At 31.3% G+C, this 15,856-nt stretch overlaps 2 protein-coding genes across 4 annotated transcripts in view; one reads left to right on the top strand and one right to left on the bottom strand.

The window, feature by feature from the left end:
- Positions 1-15,856, top strand: part of LOC661291 (uncharacterized protein) — a 144,780-nt gene that overhangs the window by 10,763 nt on the left and 118,161 nt on the right. The window contains exons 6-13 of one of the 2 annotated variants that reach the window (XM_967462.5): positions 1,522-2,034; positions 4,845-5,097; positions 5,150-5,445; positions 5,494-5,629; positions 5,682-6,015; positions 8,855-9,001; positions 9,048-10,260; positions 13,496-13,624. In XM_967462.5, coding sequence (XP_972555.3) covers positions 1,522-2,034; positions 4,845-5,097; positions 5,150-5,445; positions 5,494-5,629; positions 5,682-6,015; positions 8,855-9,001; positions 9,048-10,260; positions 13,496-13,624 — 3,021 coding nt within the window. The remainder of the gene's footprint in view (positions 1-1,521; positions 2,035-4,844; positions 5,098-5,149; positions 5,446-5,493; positions 5,630-5,681; positions 6,016-8,854; positions 9,002-9,047; positions 10,261-13,495; positions 13,625-15,856) is intronic. The other variant, XM_064357046.1, reaches the window with a different exon arrangement.
- LOC107397587 (uncharacterized) overlaps positions 13,675-15,856 on the bottom strand; it is a 45,879-nt gene continuing 43,697 nt past the window's right edge. For both annotated transcript variants that reach the window (XM_015978252.2, XM_015978249.2), the window contains exon 7: positions 13,675-14,737. In XM_015978252.2, coding sequence (XP_015833738.1) covers positions 14,722-14,737 — 16 coding nt within the window. In that variant the 3' untranslated portion in view covers positions 13,675-14,721. The remainder of the gene's footprint in view (positions 14,738-15,856) is intronic.

The raw sequence follows: 15,856 nt of genomic DNA, 5'->3' as shown, positions 1-15,856 counted from the left end.
TGGTTTTTAATATATCAAAACAATACCTTAAAAATTTCGAACAGTATCAAAGTATCAAATGGTAGCGTAATTAATTCCCTATAGAAATATTAATTTTGAAATTAACTAAAAAGAAATGTTTTTTTGTTTTTTGGGGTGGATAAAAATTAATGCATTTTGAGTGATCTTAGGCTTTTTTTAGTTGTTGACTTTTGGGAAAACAGTCAAATTTGTAAGATTCTACCTTGATTTTCAAGACGCCAAATGTCCTGGCCCAGAAGTAAAAAGCCATTTTGGGGTGTGTAAAAACAAGGTATTTTGTTAGTTTTTTAGAGTGTATTTGTAGGATTTTACCCTGTTTTTCGTGTGCCCAATTTTTGGTGGCCTACATATATTTGGGAACTTTTGGAGTGGATAAAAATTAATGATTTTTGAAAGGTTTTAGGCCCTATTCGGTTGTTTGCTTTTGGGCAAACAGCTAAATTTGTAAGGTTCTGACTTGTTTTTTAAGATGCCAAATGTTCTGGGCCAGAAGTAACATTTTATACTCAACTAATCATAATTAAGTATTATTGTTTTACTGCTTATGACAATGGACTATCCAAAAACTAACATGTTGCAGTTTGACAATTGTTAACAATTTTACAAGGTCTACTTGATTAACTATGAAAATTACGAAGTATAATCTGTTTGTATTTTTTTTAAACTGAAAGAGATAGGAATAGGACGCATTGATAAAAGTCACCGTAAATATCGTATTTACGTAAGGGGTTCAATGGTTGTGATATCTTAGATAAATTCTTACAAATGAAAATTTTAATAAAAAAATTGACTTATGTCAAAAACTGTGACAGATAAGTACCAACACCTTGGGTAAATTTTACTCAGTTGGAGTAGGTGAATTCTAGTATGCAATAAAAATGTGTGGTTACTATTTTAAATTTCAAACTTGGCGCCAATTTTTTGTAGTTCCGGAAGCTCAGCTATTTTGAAAATAATTTAGTTGAACTCCGAATGGTCAATTTGGATCGTCTACAAAAGTTTAAAGCTATATTAAAAATTAAAAAGTTTCTAATGCAGGTCCTAAAATAATCAACCTATGTATATTATTAACACCATTATTTAGAATTCTAGATAATGTAGGTATACGTATCCTTTGGAACTCCTCACATGTTACTTGGATTTCAAATTTCAAAGTTTTTTTTTTCTTAAAACGTTGTAAACTCTTGCATAGTGTCTGGCACATAGACATCCAGAAAACTATATTTTAAATGTTTTCGCTATCATTGTCACGTTTTTTGGGATTTAAAAAAAAAATCATGTTTTTGTTCAAAGACTTCTTTGTGGACATTGCGTGTCTTTCTAACAATAACCTCGATTTTTGTTATTGTACATACAATATGAGGAATACTAGTACATATTTAATATTTTTTACGGGAAATATTGGGTTCTGAGCAAATTTTTGTCGTTGCGATTTAATAATAAATTAAGTTGATACAATTTCGGCTTGCTATCCAATATCGCTTCATTACTTTTTCAAAGGGCGACACTTCCGTCGGTAAAACCAGTCTGATCGCTTACTTGGCCAAGTCAAGCGGTAACAAATGCGTCCGCATAAACAACCACGAACACACCGATCTCCAGGAATACATTGGCTCGTACGTCGCCGACTGCGAGGGCAAACTGGTCTTCCGGGAAGGCCTCCTGGTGGAGGCAATGCGCAAAGGCCATTGGATCATCCTCGACGAGCTCAACCTGGCACCTAGTGACGTCCTGGAGGCCCTAAACCGCGTCCTGGATGACAATCGCGAATTATTCATTCCAGAAACACAAGAAACCGTCAAAGCCGACCCCAATTTCATGCTCTTCGCCACACAGAATCCGCCCGGTTCGTACGGCGGACGCAAAATGCTGTCGAGGGCTTTCAGGAATCGATTCGTTGAACTGCATTTCAACGAAATTCCGCCGAAGGAGTTGGAGTTTATTTTGCATAAGCGGTGTCAAATGGCACCGTCTTATGCCAAGAAGATGATTAATGTCATGACGGATCTACAGGTAAATATATTTGCGGTTGTGCAGTGTTGTTAAAACCACTTTTTATAATACAAGGTGCATACAAATTCCCGATAAGTTTTTCAGTACGCTTTAGCACACGTTCCAACAAACTAGTACAATACTAAAAAATGAATCTTAATTATTCTTAGCAGTATTTTTTTTTAAATTAGAGATATTTTTCTCTTAATTTCTTAAAATATTTTAGTCGGTGATTGAACCAAGAAAGTTTCTCTACTCTTCATCAACATTAAAGTTTAAGAGTTGTGATTTTTATATTCAGTACGTTAGAAACCTGATCTGGCAACATAGTAAAATAAAATAAAGTAAGTAGAGGTTTCCTGAAACATTTCCTATAACGTATCAGAGTGCTTATGCACTATTTTGTGTACAGGCTGTAGGTAAGCTCAACTGTAACGACTTTTTTGAAAATGTACTTAACTACAATATTAATACATTGTAAAATGTACTTAAAATCATGTAACTATATTACAAAAATGCAGGATATAAATAGTAAAAAAACTAAAAAATTGTATATGTAAATTATATACAGGTATCCTAACGATCTGGAAACGTCAATTGAAAAATAATTTTTAATAATAATAATTTTCATTATTTTTTTTTACAAAACCTTAAGGTACTAACTCTTGCGTCATCTATTTGTTTTTTCAAATATGTAGGTTGTTTCAAAAATGAGCTACAATACAAACATGTTTTTTTAAATGAAACTCTATAAAATTTTATTGCATTTTAGACGTAGCTTTTAATACTGTTGCTTTTTATCTAAACGTTGAAATAATTTGCTTATTTTGACAAAAACACGCTCTTTTAAAAATTCATTACACACAAATTAAGAATCGTAGAAAAGAGGAAAGTTCAAGGTTGATAAGTACTTTGTTTAAAGTTGAATAACATGAAAAAGTTAAATGAAACATTTGACTTTTTGTTTTTGCTTCTCAAAGATTATTAAATTGTCGACCTAAAAACACCAGGTTTCAAAAGCCTCAAGTTACCTAATGACTAAAAAGATATTTGACTTTAAATGTTAATTTCAACAACAGTGATTATTAGTAACATTTCTACCATCGTCGTTTGTTATAGTTTATACGGGGATTTAAAAAATTATCATGAATATTAATATTTTATTTGCAAAAAATAACGAATAGTCACTACCTAAGGATAGCACTAGTTATTATCAGTTGAAAATTTCATTTTTCGTCTAAAACAATAGTTAATAATTTTTTTATTAAGTTAAATAACTTTTGAGTAATCAGAAGAGACATTTAATTGTTACTGTTTTTAGAGAGGCATTTTAATGGTATTTTATATGCGAAATTAAAAAAGGGAGTTTTATATAAAATTCCTAAGTTATTCAACATGCACTTGAACAAACTTTTTCATGTTTTTTTTTATCTTTTTGGTTGCAGTGAAGTAAAAAAAAATATATTTTAAAATTTTGAACTTTTTTTTCTAACTGTTATTCTGTAATATTTACTGTTTACGCTGTTACTCCTTATGTAAGCAATTGTTGAAAAAATTGTCTTTATTGAGATAATAGCGTTATAGTGTAGAGTTGTCGAATAATTCTGTACATTTAATAGACAAATTTTGAGGCACACACAAAACTAAATAATTTAGGGCCGATTTATAAAATATCTTAATTGCAATCAAATTTTAATTCGAGTTTAAATTGACATTATTGTCAATCCATTTTAAATGGCAACTTAGGGCCGGTTTATAGAAAGCCCAATTAAAGTTAATCGCGTTATTAAAAGTTAACAACGTGAATGGACCAACCAAACTGCTTCAATTGGGTCACATGATCAGTTAATCACACATTTAATTGCGAATTAAATTAATGACGCTTCTATAAACTGGCCTTAAGGGTCGGTTTACAGAAAGCGAAATTAAGATTTAATTTAGAATTAAACTAATTCGAATTAAGTTGCTATTTAAAATCTCAAGTTAATCACGACTAAAATTTTATTGCAATTAAAATTTTCTGTAAATTGGCTTCTAGGATCGGTTTATAGAAGCGTCATTAATTTAATTCGTAATTAAATGCGAGATTAACTGATCACGTGACCAAATTGAACAAATGTGATTGGTCCAGTTGCGTTGTTAACTTTTAAATTCTAACGAAGCCTTCTATAAACCGGCCCTAAATGAGGTTTAATTCTGAATTAAATTCTAATTTCGCTTTCTGTGAATCGATCTTTATCTTTTTTAAAGAGATAAACATACGTTGGTGGGATGAAAAATAGTTTATTGATTTAAATTTACATCATTTTCTCGTTTAATTTTTTATAAGATTAAGTTACAAAAGCAAAGTTTTTTGAAATAAATAAATACATATTATTTATTCATAAGTTTAATACGACCATTTTTACATTTTTGTGAAAACCAATAATAATCTTTTTGAAATTAATCACCTAGCGCAGTTTCCTTATTATCTAAAATTAGATATCTTATAATTTTTGATTATTTATTATATTTTTTTTTAATTTTGTGATGAGAATAATTAATAATACGAAATAATTGAGAAAATTTAAGAGGCCCGGACCACCTCAAAAACGTTTATCTACAAAAATATTTTTTTCGAATTTTTATTTTTGTATGTTATTCATGGCTATTGCCGATTTCTCAATATTTATTCCATCCTATTGTTCCAGAGTAGACAAAATTAAATACTGTAGTTAAATATGTAAATAGTTTAATATTGGAAAAAAAGTCAACTGTACATAAGTTACCACGGTTGTAAAAGTAGTTAAATTCATGAAAAGTGGTTAAATTTCGCGAATTGTGTTTTTTAGACTCGGAGACGGGGTTCGGCTGCGTTTGCCGGAAAGCAGGGTTTTATCACTTTGAGGGATTTGTTCAGATGGGGCGAAAGGTATCGCCTGGCCCAAAACACCCAAAAATTGTACGATTGGGACCAACATTTGGCGGATGAAGGCTATTTAGTCCTAGCGGGAAGGGTCAGGAAAAGTGACGAGAAAAAAGAGATTATCACCGTTTTGCAAAAGCACCTTAAACGCGAAGTTAACCCGCACAATTTATTCACTCGTAAGTGTAAAAACATTTGCAGTTGTTTGTCAGTACTGTGTTAATTTTGAAGTGTCGGAAAAAACATCAGTTGTGACCCGAGATATTTTAACAAAAATTTACCAAAATCGCGACAAATACAAAAACATTGTGTGGACCTATAATATGAGACAGTTGGCGGTTTTGGTGGCTAAAGCGTTCCATTTCAAAGAACCTGTTCTCCTAGTGGGTGAAACAGGAGGTGGCAAAACAACCGTTTGTAAATTAATTGCTGAATTGAATCAGCAGGAATTAATTTCGGTTAACTGTCACATGCATACCGAAAGCAGCGATTTTATTGGTGGTTTAAGACCGGTCAGAGATCATGTGGTATGTTTATCACTCGTTTAATTATTTTTTTTTAATTCAGTTTTTAAGGACGATGATGTTAACAAATTATTTGAATGGGTTGACGGTCCTTTAATTAAAGCCATGTTAAAAGGCAACGTTTTTCTCGCCGACGAAATTTCGCTGGCTGATGATAGTGTGCTCGAACGTCTTAACTCTCTTCTAGGTGGGTTTAGTTATTTTTGCCTCGAATACATAATTAGTTTTTATCTGATTAGAGCCGGAACGGACTTTATTATTGGCTGAAAAAGGGGCCGATATCAATAATCCAAACAACTCGGAATTAATTGTCGCCGATCCCAACTTTTATTTTATTGGGACGATGAATCCTGGAGGTGATTTTGGCAAGAAAGAATTGTCACCAGCTTTGCGAAATCGGTTTACGGAGATCTGGTGTGAATCGTGCACTGATCGCGATGATTTGATTGCGATAATTGAACAAAATGTCAAGGAGGGAATTTCTTTTGGGAATCAACAGGATGGATCGAGTGGGATTGGTAAAAATATTATGGATTTTGTGGAATGGTTTCGAGGTACTGAAATTGGGAAAAGGTAAGTCAGTTTTTGTAGTTTAGTTTCATAAAACGCAACGTATACAGGGTGAGTTTAAGAAACGCATAAAATTCGTATCGTTGTTATGACATATTTTTCAATATTTTTTTTATAAATAATAGACTCAAAACTTTTGACATTATTTCAAAATTTTTAACGTCATTTGATCCAAATGACACCATTTTTAATGACAGCCGACATTTTCGTTCATGTTTTTGATAGCATACTCGTTTGTCTTTCTGGTAATTATAAAGTTATTAAAAATTAAGCAAACAAAGAATAAAAAAATTAAAAAAAATTATGGATATTTTTACGCAAGGGGCTTTATTTTTCAGTTTTGGTCCTACTTTATTTTTTGATGATTGTGTTTTATTTTTTGTGTTTAAGTTTTATATTAAGTGTTTTCATGTTAATTATTTAAAAAATGGATAAAAACCAATGTTTTTATAAAATACGCCAATAAAAAATGATAGAGCTTTTTGGTGGTTATTATCAAAATAATTTAATTTTTTGAATTTTTATTATTTCTAGAATGAGAGAGGGGTGCATCTACTATCAAAAACTGTAAACAAAAATTTCGCTGACTATTTAAGAAAATTAAAAATGGCGACAAAATTAAAAAATCCAATAACGTCATATTTGTTGTTATAGTGTTAAAATGTGGCATTTTCGAAAATAAAATCGACTTGTTCGAGGATTTTTTCGAAGACATAAGAATTTTATACGTTACTTTAAACCTCATCATGTATTTCAAAATAAAATGAAGATAATTGTTCTTCATTTTATCAGAGCCGGATCGAGAAGGATAATAATTATTGGTTAATTAATTTAGCAATAAATTTGAATTTATTTTGAAATACTTACTACTAAGCAACTCAGACGAACTATTACGTTCATAAAGAGCAATGATTTTATTTGCAACAGCGTTTAAGTACCAAATTAAACGATGCAGACTTAATTTGGCGATTTTTTGTTCTTGGAAAACCTTGCCAACTACATAATGACTTATCTCTTTAAAAACAATTTTTGCGATTTAATTTGTAATCAAATTTTGAGGTAACATGTGAGTTTAACATGCTGAAAAATGGACTTAAACTACTTAAAAAAACAATAACAATATTTTAACCCAATTTCGTGATTTTTGGTTTATTTCCGACGATATGTATAGCGAAATAGTTACGTTTTTGAATAAGAATGTATTAATGAGAGAAAAAAATTAATCAGATTTAGTGATATGTTTAAGTTAACTTTTACAAAATATTAATTTTTGATTTTAACATTGCTTTGTTTTAGAACGAATTTGAGAATTTTTTTTACGTTTTTTTTTGGTTCATTTTTGACTAAAGTGTGTTTAAACCATTTCGCTAAAAGACGCTAGAAAAAAGAAAAAAGAATTTTATTTTAGAACCAATTTGGGGTCATTTTTTTAAGTTTTGTGAAAAAGGGAAATATGACATAATTTTTGAGTTAATTTATTCTAAGGCAGAACATTGTAAGAATTAGTTTTATTTATAATCTCACCTGAGGATGACCGCTTTATGGTTGAAACGCGTAGTGTTTCAAATAAAGGTTTGGTGTGTCGGGTTTTTAAACTTTGTTTTATTTAATTTATTTATGATTTCTCGTTATAAAGTGCGCGAACGTGGTAATACGTTACTGACGCTATTTTCGATGCACTTCTTTTTTTTGAGTAATTTTTGATGTAATCTAGAAATAACTGAGTATTTTACTATGAAACATTTCAAAATATTCAGTTTAAAGGGATACTATTTTTGAATCAGTTATTTAATTTTGACGTATTTTTGAGGATCTTTCGCCAAATATTTAGTTTTCTTTTTTTATAAAAAATTTGTTACTAGATTATTCACAAAAAACAAACGGTGTAATAATGCCATGTTCGCCTCAATTTTATTATATTTTAGTAAAGTTTGTCAATATTTGTCTTAAAAACGAGCTTAACTGCTTTCATATTTCATATTGCATATTATTTTTTGGTTTATTTTTGACAAAATAATGTTAAACAATTTTGTTTTTTGTCGATAAATGTGATAAATCGCTCAAAAATGGTAAAAGTAGTTCCACTGTCGAACCAACTAAAATTAAAACTTCCTAACGCTTGGAATAGCGAGAATATTGTTAAACTCCTACTCGTATTAATGTTTCCCTGTTTTTTTTTACAAAAAATAGAATGTATTCTCGGCTCAAAAAACGTGTCTTTGTATTCGAAAATGGCAGAAGGCCAAATTATTATAAGACGATTTTTTGGGATTTATTTGATGTATTTTTAGCAAAATTGTGCTAACCTAATGTGTTCTTTAAAACGCTCGAAAAAAACAAATAAAACCCTATGTTCGAACTATTTTTTTTCCGGCTTTTCCGATAATTTTTGTCGAAACAACTAAACTTGCGAAAACTTCGAAAACTGAAAAGTAATACACAGTTTTTTTGTTCTTGTTGTCGATATTTTTTGCTAAAAACACAATTTTTCAGCTATTGAAAAATTGAGTCAAAAATATGCTAATAAAACGGCATCATGTTATTTCTTCTTATTTTATTGATTTTTTCGTCTGGTTTAGCAAAACTTTCTGAAAAAGCTACTTTTATTTATCTTAAAACGTGGTTAAGTACTTAATATTTTTCTAAACAAAAATCAATTTTTTTTTGAAGAATGTACTAAAGCGCGGTAAAGAAAGGCAAATATTAGATACACAAATTTTGAAATAATTTAATGATTTTTAATTAATTTTTGAGTTATTTTGTAAAGCAATTGCGTTTCTAGATTCGGCTCTGTAATAGTTTTTATTTTTTTTTCCGTAGAAATTTATTTCCCTTTCTTTAGGTGCACTGTAAGTATTCGCGACATTTTAACTTGGGTAAACTTCATCAACAACTGTGCTGAAAAAATCGGAGTTTACGAATCGTACCTTCACGGCTTACATCTCACATTTCTGGACGCTTTAGGCACCGGAATCACCGGAACAGAAAAGTAGGTTTTCCCCACAGAAAACTCTAAATCATTCCTGATATTTCAGTTTAAACAACTTGAAAAAATTCAAACACTGTTGCGAACTGTTCATTAAAAAACAACTAAATTCTTCAACCCTCCCGCACGTATTTTCGCCAAATTTACTGATCGAAGAATCGGACAATTCATTCGGAATTAAACCCTTCTACATCGAAACGGGTAATGAGCCTCCCACTCCCAACTCCTTCACATTCAGCGCTCCCACAACGACATACAACACTCTAAGATTATTGAGAGGAATGCAGTTGAACAAGGCGATTTTACTTGAGGGCAGTCCCGGAGTCGGCAAAACTAGCCTTGTTACAGCTTTGGCAAAACTAACCCGCCATAAAATCTTCCGTGTGAATTTATCCGACCAAACCGATATTTCCGACCTGTTTGGGGCCGATTTACCGGTGGAGGGGGGCTCAGGGGGGCAGTTCTCGTGGCGTGATGGCCCCCTGCTTCAGGCCCTTAAACAAGGGCACTGGATTTTACTCGACGAGTTAAATTTGGCCTCACAGTCGGTTCTGGAAGGTTTAAATGCGTGTTTGGACCACCGAGGCGAGATTTTTATCCCCGAGTTGGGCAAAACGTTCCACGTAAGACCAGGAACGCGTTTTTTCGCCTGTCAGAACCCCCTTAAACAAGGGGGCAGCCGGAGGGGTTTGCCCCAGTCGTTTCTCAATCGTTTTATCCAAGTTTACGTCAACTCGCTCACTTCTAAAGACTTGGAATTAATTTTGACTAACCAATTCCGGGCCATTCCTCGTGAAATAATCGACAAGATGTTGAAATTTAACTCAAGGGTTTGCGATGAGTTGGATGGTCATAGTTTTGGGAATAAAGGCGCGCCTTGGGAGTTGAACTTACGCGATTTGAGTCGATGGTGTGAGGCCATGATTTATCACTTTGAAGCTAACCCAAGTGTCGATAAGAAATATCAACCGGAGAGTTTGGTGCACTTAATTTACGGGGATCGCATGAGGACTTTGCGGGATAAGAGGAAAGTGAGTGAGATGTTTGAGGAAGTGTTCGGCCGGGGCATTTCTGGTGATGCGCCCGTTTTGTATACAAATAGTGAACAAGTGTGGATTGGTGATGTGGGGTTGTGGAGGAATAGGGACGGCGTTGATGTTAATGTGATCAGTGACGAGAAAAGTTGTTTGGTTTTGAGGACGCAGTTGCCGGTTTTGAGGAGTTTGGCCTATTGTGTTAATCTCAACTGGATGAGTTTACTGGTAAGTGTTTTTTTCTATTTTTGGAACGAGTAAACAGGGTTACGTATTATTCTTAAAAAAAGAGCTTATATTTTTCAAAATTCATATATTTTGTTTAATTTTTTTCTTTTAATTAAATTTAATGTTTAATGCTAAGGGCCGGTTTATAGAAAGAAAAATTAAGATTTAATTCAAAATTAAATTAATTTGAATTAAGTTGCCATTTAAAATGCATTGACAAATGTCAAGTTAATCGCGATTAAAATTAAATTGCAATTAAAATGTTCTGTAAACCGGCTCTAAATGTTTCAATTGTTGTAATTTATCTAAATTAACTTTTTCATTTTTATATTAAATATTCAACAAATTTATTTACTTTACGAGTTTTGGGGACTGACTGGATATAAATAAGCAAAAATATCAATCTGTTTGTTGAGACTTGACCAAGCAGATATTTGGATTTATCCCACCGATTTTTTTTACAACAAACATGAGAAAAAATACTAAAAACTTAAAAATCGTGCTTCGTTCCCTATTTTTTAAAGCGCTACGAATACGGTTAAAGAATATAAGAAAAACGTTAAAAAGAATGCCGCGTTTTTTGCGTAACTTTTGATGAAAATTTCAGAAATAACTTAGTGTTTACAGGAGAACATACAGGGTGTATCAGCGATGTGAAAAAGAAAAATGTTAGAAATTTTTTTTTTCGAAAGCCGTACATACTAACCCACTGACATAAAATTATTTTCAAGTATACAGTGTGTTTCCGAAATTAGCTAAAACAAAAAACTTATCTTTTATTTAATGGAACAACCAATATTTTTTTGCATTTTTGAATGTACCTTTTAACACTGATATTTTAGAAACATGCAGCAGAAACGCAGCTGTTATCTAAAAAAAAAGAAAGAGTCAATATCTTTGATAATAAACAAGTTATGGAACTTTTTCGGATCTTTGGGACAGTCTACATCTGGATATTCGAAAAAGATCAAAATTATACTATTTTTGACCTAATTCAGCGAATTTTGGTTTATTTTTGTTGATCTTTTGCGATATAGTTTAATAAAGTTTGTCAAAAATGCTCTCATAGTGTAAAAATTGCTGAATTTTTAACAAACTTGATAATTTTTTGATTTATTTTTGACAAAATATTGTTAAACAATCGCGTTTTTTGCTTGCACATGTACTCGGAACAGGCAAAGATAATCTTGTTGTCGAATCAATTTTTAAACTACTAATTTAAAACAGTAACTTTATAAAGGGAATTAGCTTTGTTTGTAAACAACGTCATTTTCGATCTAGAGTAAGGTCGTTTTTGACTTAACTAGAGGTGATTTCTTATTTCTAAAAAAGCCTTGCGTAAAATGGAGTTTTTTGTGTTTGAACTGACAACAGCAAAAATTATGCGATATTTTGATTTAGACTGAATTTTGCAGTTTGCAATTAGCACAATTCAGAATAATAATATTTTAAGCCCAATTTCATTGTTGACGATATTTTACGAAACAGTAAGTTTCTGAATATTTTTATTTGCAGTTTAATTTTAACTTTATCAAAGTTTTGAATTTCGTTCTGTTCAAACTGTGCTAAGAAGCTTGGAAAAGAAAAATAATTTAATTTTTGTACCAATTTCTTGGCTTATTTTTAACAAAATTTTGTAATGTGGTTGTTAGATAAACAGAATAATTTTTATATTAAATATTCAATGAAAACATTTGTTCTTTATGCTATAACTGATTTAAGGAACAAAATATTGATTCCTTTGTTGGGACAAGGATTTATTTCACTCTTCTTTTAACTGAGACACAATTTATTAAATAAATTCATTTAAATTAATTTAAATTTAACTATAGTTTACCTAATAATTGCTTTTAAAAAAGCAGAAACTTTAAACGATTTAGGCCCGGTTTCTGGTACAATTAAACTTAAGTTAAATTCCATCTCTCAGTTAGTTGTTAAGGTAGCGCGTATCTGATTGGTGTTGCTATGTTTTAACTGAGGTTGAAATTTATCTCTCCGTTAAATATGTTTTTAGAAATTGGGCCTTAATGATTTTTTTGCTAGGTTTAGCACAAATTTGTGTACGTTTTTAGCTCAAAACACTTTAAAATGTTGGAAAAACTTTTTGGTTAATTTTGACAATATTTTGTTAAACCATTGTTTTTTACCGAAAAATTTGCAAAAATGCTCAAAACCATTTTTAAACAAATTAATCAGACGTCTTATTTTTTTGTGATTACTTTTTTACTCAGTGTTATTAGTCGTTATTTATTACGGTTTCGCGTTTGTTTTTGAGCAAAATCTAGAGAAATAAATTAGTTTTTTACTTCAAAACGTGTTAAGAGCTCGAAAAAATTCATTCTCATCACTCTCGACCTAATTGTGCTGTTTTCTGTTATTTTGATGAAATTTCGAGAAATAATTGAGTCTTTTTCTGAAACAGATCAAACGCTCGAAAAATCCAAAAATAGCACTATTTTTACACTGTCGTTTTGCGCAATAATTACGTTTTTCGACGTACAGTCACGATCAAAAAGATTGACACCCTTAGCAACCGGACCGGATAGCAAATGTCCGACTAAAATCTGTTAGGTTATAAATTGCCACAAACAGGTTAGTTTGCAAACTGTCTTGCTAGTTTAGAAACTAGCCAAACGTACACATTCGCCGTATCATGTCGAAGATTTCTGGCTGCGGTTTTAGGGGTGTCATTCTTTTTTATCGTAACTGTACATACAATTTGCTAATTGTAGGAAAAACTCTCTACGAATGCAAATTTTCGAATTAATTTGTTGATTTTTTGATTGATTTTTAATGAATTTTTTAACCATTGACACATTTTAATTTATTTCTGACGTTAACAAGCAAAAACGTTTGAAAGATAATAAATAATAAAGTTCTTGACCTTACTTAGTAATTTCACACCTGTGCTATTTTTGCGTAACTTTTTGAAGAAAATGTAATTTAACGACAATATAATTTAATTATTTTGTCATTATCTCTTACTATTGAAAATGTAATTCTTTACCTGCCTGTAATATTTTGTCATCCATGTGCTCATCATTATTTAAATACAGTCATTTCAATATTTTATTTGTTCGACAAATGTAGAAAAGACACAAAGCTGAAAAACACATTCTAAACTTCAGTTAATTCGTCAAAACCATTTTCGTGAAACTAGTAATAACTAAAATAATTTACGATTTTAGGAAATGTTACAAATGAATTTCAGTGCTTAGGTGAAATTTTTTTGCAGGTGGGGAGTTCTGCGGCAGGAAAAAGCACAGTGGTGCGAGCTTTGGCTCACATCGTTGGAAAAACGCTCCGAACTTTGCCTGTAACGAGTGCAATGGATACAACGGATATCTTGGGAGGATTCGAACAGGTAAGTCAAGTTTTGCTCTGATTGTTGACAAGATTTATTTCTTTATGACGTAGTAATACATACAGAAAAAAACTTGCTGGAAGAATATTTCGAGTGCAATAATTTTATTTCGTTTTGTTTTGGTAAATTATATAATTGTCATTAGATTTCGTTGTAATTTACATAACACGTTTATATACAAAAGCAATGATTTATTATTTTTAAATTTATTTATTTATACATTTAGGCACATAGTTTAGTGGTTACTCTTTTAACCTGAATACATTTGGACATAATTGTGTTATTGCTTTATCCAACCGGCTTATGAATCAGGAAATTAATTATTATTACACAAATAGTTGCTACAAACATTGGTGATTGAATAAATGAGAAAATAGAGCGTTTCTGGATATGTCTAGAATAACATTAAAGTGGCATGAAACGATAAAGCTCGTGCTCGACAGATTTCCCATTTATTACGGTTCAGTATGGAGAAAAATGTGTCTTAGAGGATCTATGTGACATTTACGATCTAATCACATGGATTTGATTGCAGCTCTGGTCCTAAATACTATTCTACTACAAGTAACACTCGCGCCGCAATTTCTAAAATTGGCTAGTTTCATCTGTTGAGCAATTTTTGAGGACTTGATTTTAGGAATTGCAGCTTCACTATCCTACCAGAAAGACTTGAGATAGTTACAATAATATATCAGTTCTTCAGTGTTTTAGTAAAATATTTAGTACCCATTGACAGTGTTCTTTTACAATGATATAGTTGATCTAGTCACCAACATTTATTTCCTATCTAATCGTCTCGCATAGTCTCTTAAAATTATCAATTCCTAAAATAGGCGGATTTTGGTTGGAGTTGCACAAAACTTTCGCTCTTCACCTTCTTGTCAGTATACATAATTTAATTTTTACAAATAAAACAGTTCAGTTCGGTTGATTCTACTACAAGAGTCCGATTGCAGTCTTTAACTGACGACGAACTTAGATCCGGGTGGATCTGTCCCAATCCGGATGCTAGTCACTCTCGGGTGGTGAACTCGGCTCCGGGCTGATGTATTGTGGGATTTGGATTCCTCCGTTTACCGGCTCCGGAGTCCACGGACTCAAATCGGAGTCTCCCTGCAACAAAGGGGCTTTTAACCACGAACTGGGCCCGCTGCTGGGCAGGCCAGTCATAAATTAAACACGCAGTCAACCGAGTTTGTACAATTTTTTTATTACTCACTTTTACAATAATGCAGGATATTCCTCCAGTTTCATAAGAACACATCTTGAATGCGCTTCAATTTAATGCTTTAATGAAATATTTCATAAATTCCTTTTATTTCATTTAAGAAATTTGAGAGTTTTGGGACTTGAAAATAAAAAAAAATCTTTTAGAAAAGATTTTGAATATTGTAAGTCTAATTTTTTGATTATCAGAAACAAGGAAATTTTTGAGAGAAAAGTTTTCGCTGCATTGTTTGCAGAATTGGAATAGAAACAAAAAATATACAAATTAAATTAAATTGAAATTTTAATGAAATTTTTGAAGGTTTATAACAGAAGTTGTTTTGGTTGATCTTAGTTTAGAAGAAAATATACAAACAGTTTAGAAAAATTCAATGCTGTGAACGTTTTACCTAGGTAAAAGTTTGCGAAATCTCAACGTTTTTAACTCAAAAACGTGCTTAAATACTTTGATTTTTTGGTTTATTTCTGGTTTGTTTTTAACATAACTGTTAGCCTATCGCATTTCTTTCTGGAAAATGTGCTAAGAAAAGAAAAATAAAAGAATTAATTTTTTGGTTTTTTTTCGACAACAGTTTCCAGTGTGCATGGAAAATTGAATAATATCATTATTGAGTTAATTTATTAACGATTTCACGTTTAATAACCATAATTTTTATTTTCAAATATTCTACAAAAAAATCGATCTTTGTATACCAAAAGTATAAAGTAACATTGTTTTAGACTCAACACCAAATACGTGATGTTTTGGATTATTTTTCCAGAAGTTGTGATAGGCAATCATGTTATAATTAAGATACATTTTCAAAAACGCTGGAACAAAATTTTTACTTACTCGTAACTAAGCGATTTTGTGGTCTCTGATTAACAAAATTTTGTTAATAATCAGTTTTTGTTCCTTAAAAACTTCAAAACGGTAAATGTAATGATATCTTCGCCGCAGCTAGACGATTTTAGGTAATTTTTGACGAAGCTGTGCAAAATAATTGAGTGCCTAACTGAAATTTT

This window comes from Tribolium castaneum, chromosome 5, assembly GCF_031307605.1.
Source record: "Tribolium castaneum strain GA2 chromosome 5, icTriCast1.1, whole genome shotgun sequence".
NCBI lineage: Eukaryota > Metazoa > Arthropoda > Insecta > Coleoptera > Tenebrionidae > Tribolium > Tribolium castaneum.
Note: the sequence above shows the minus strand (reverse complement) of the source record. Positions and strands in the feature narration are given on the sequence as shown.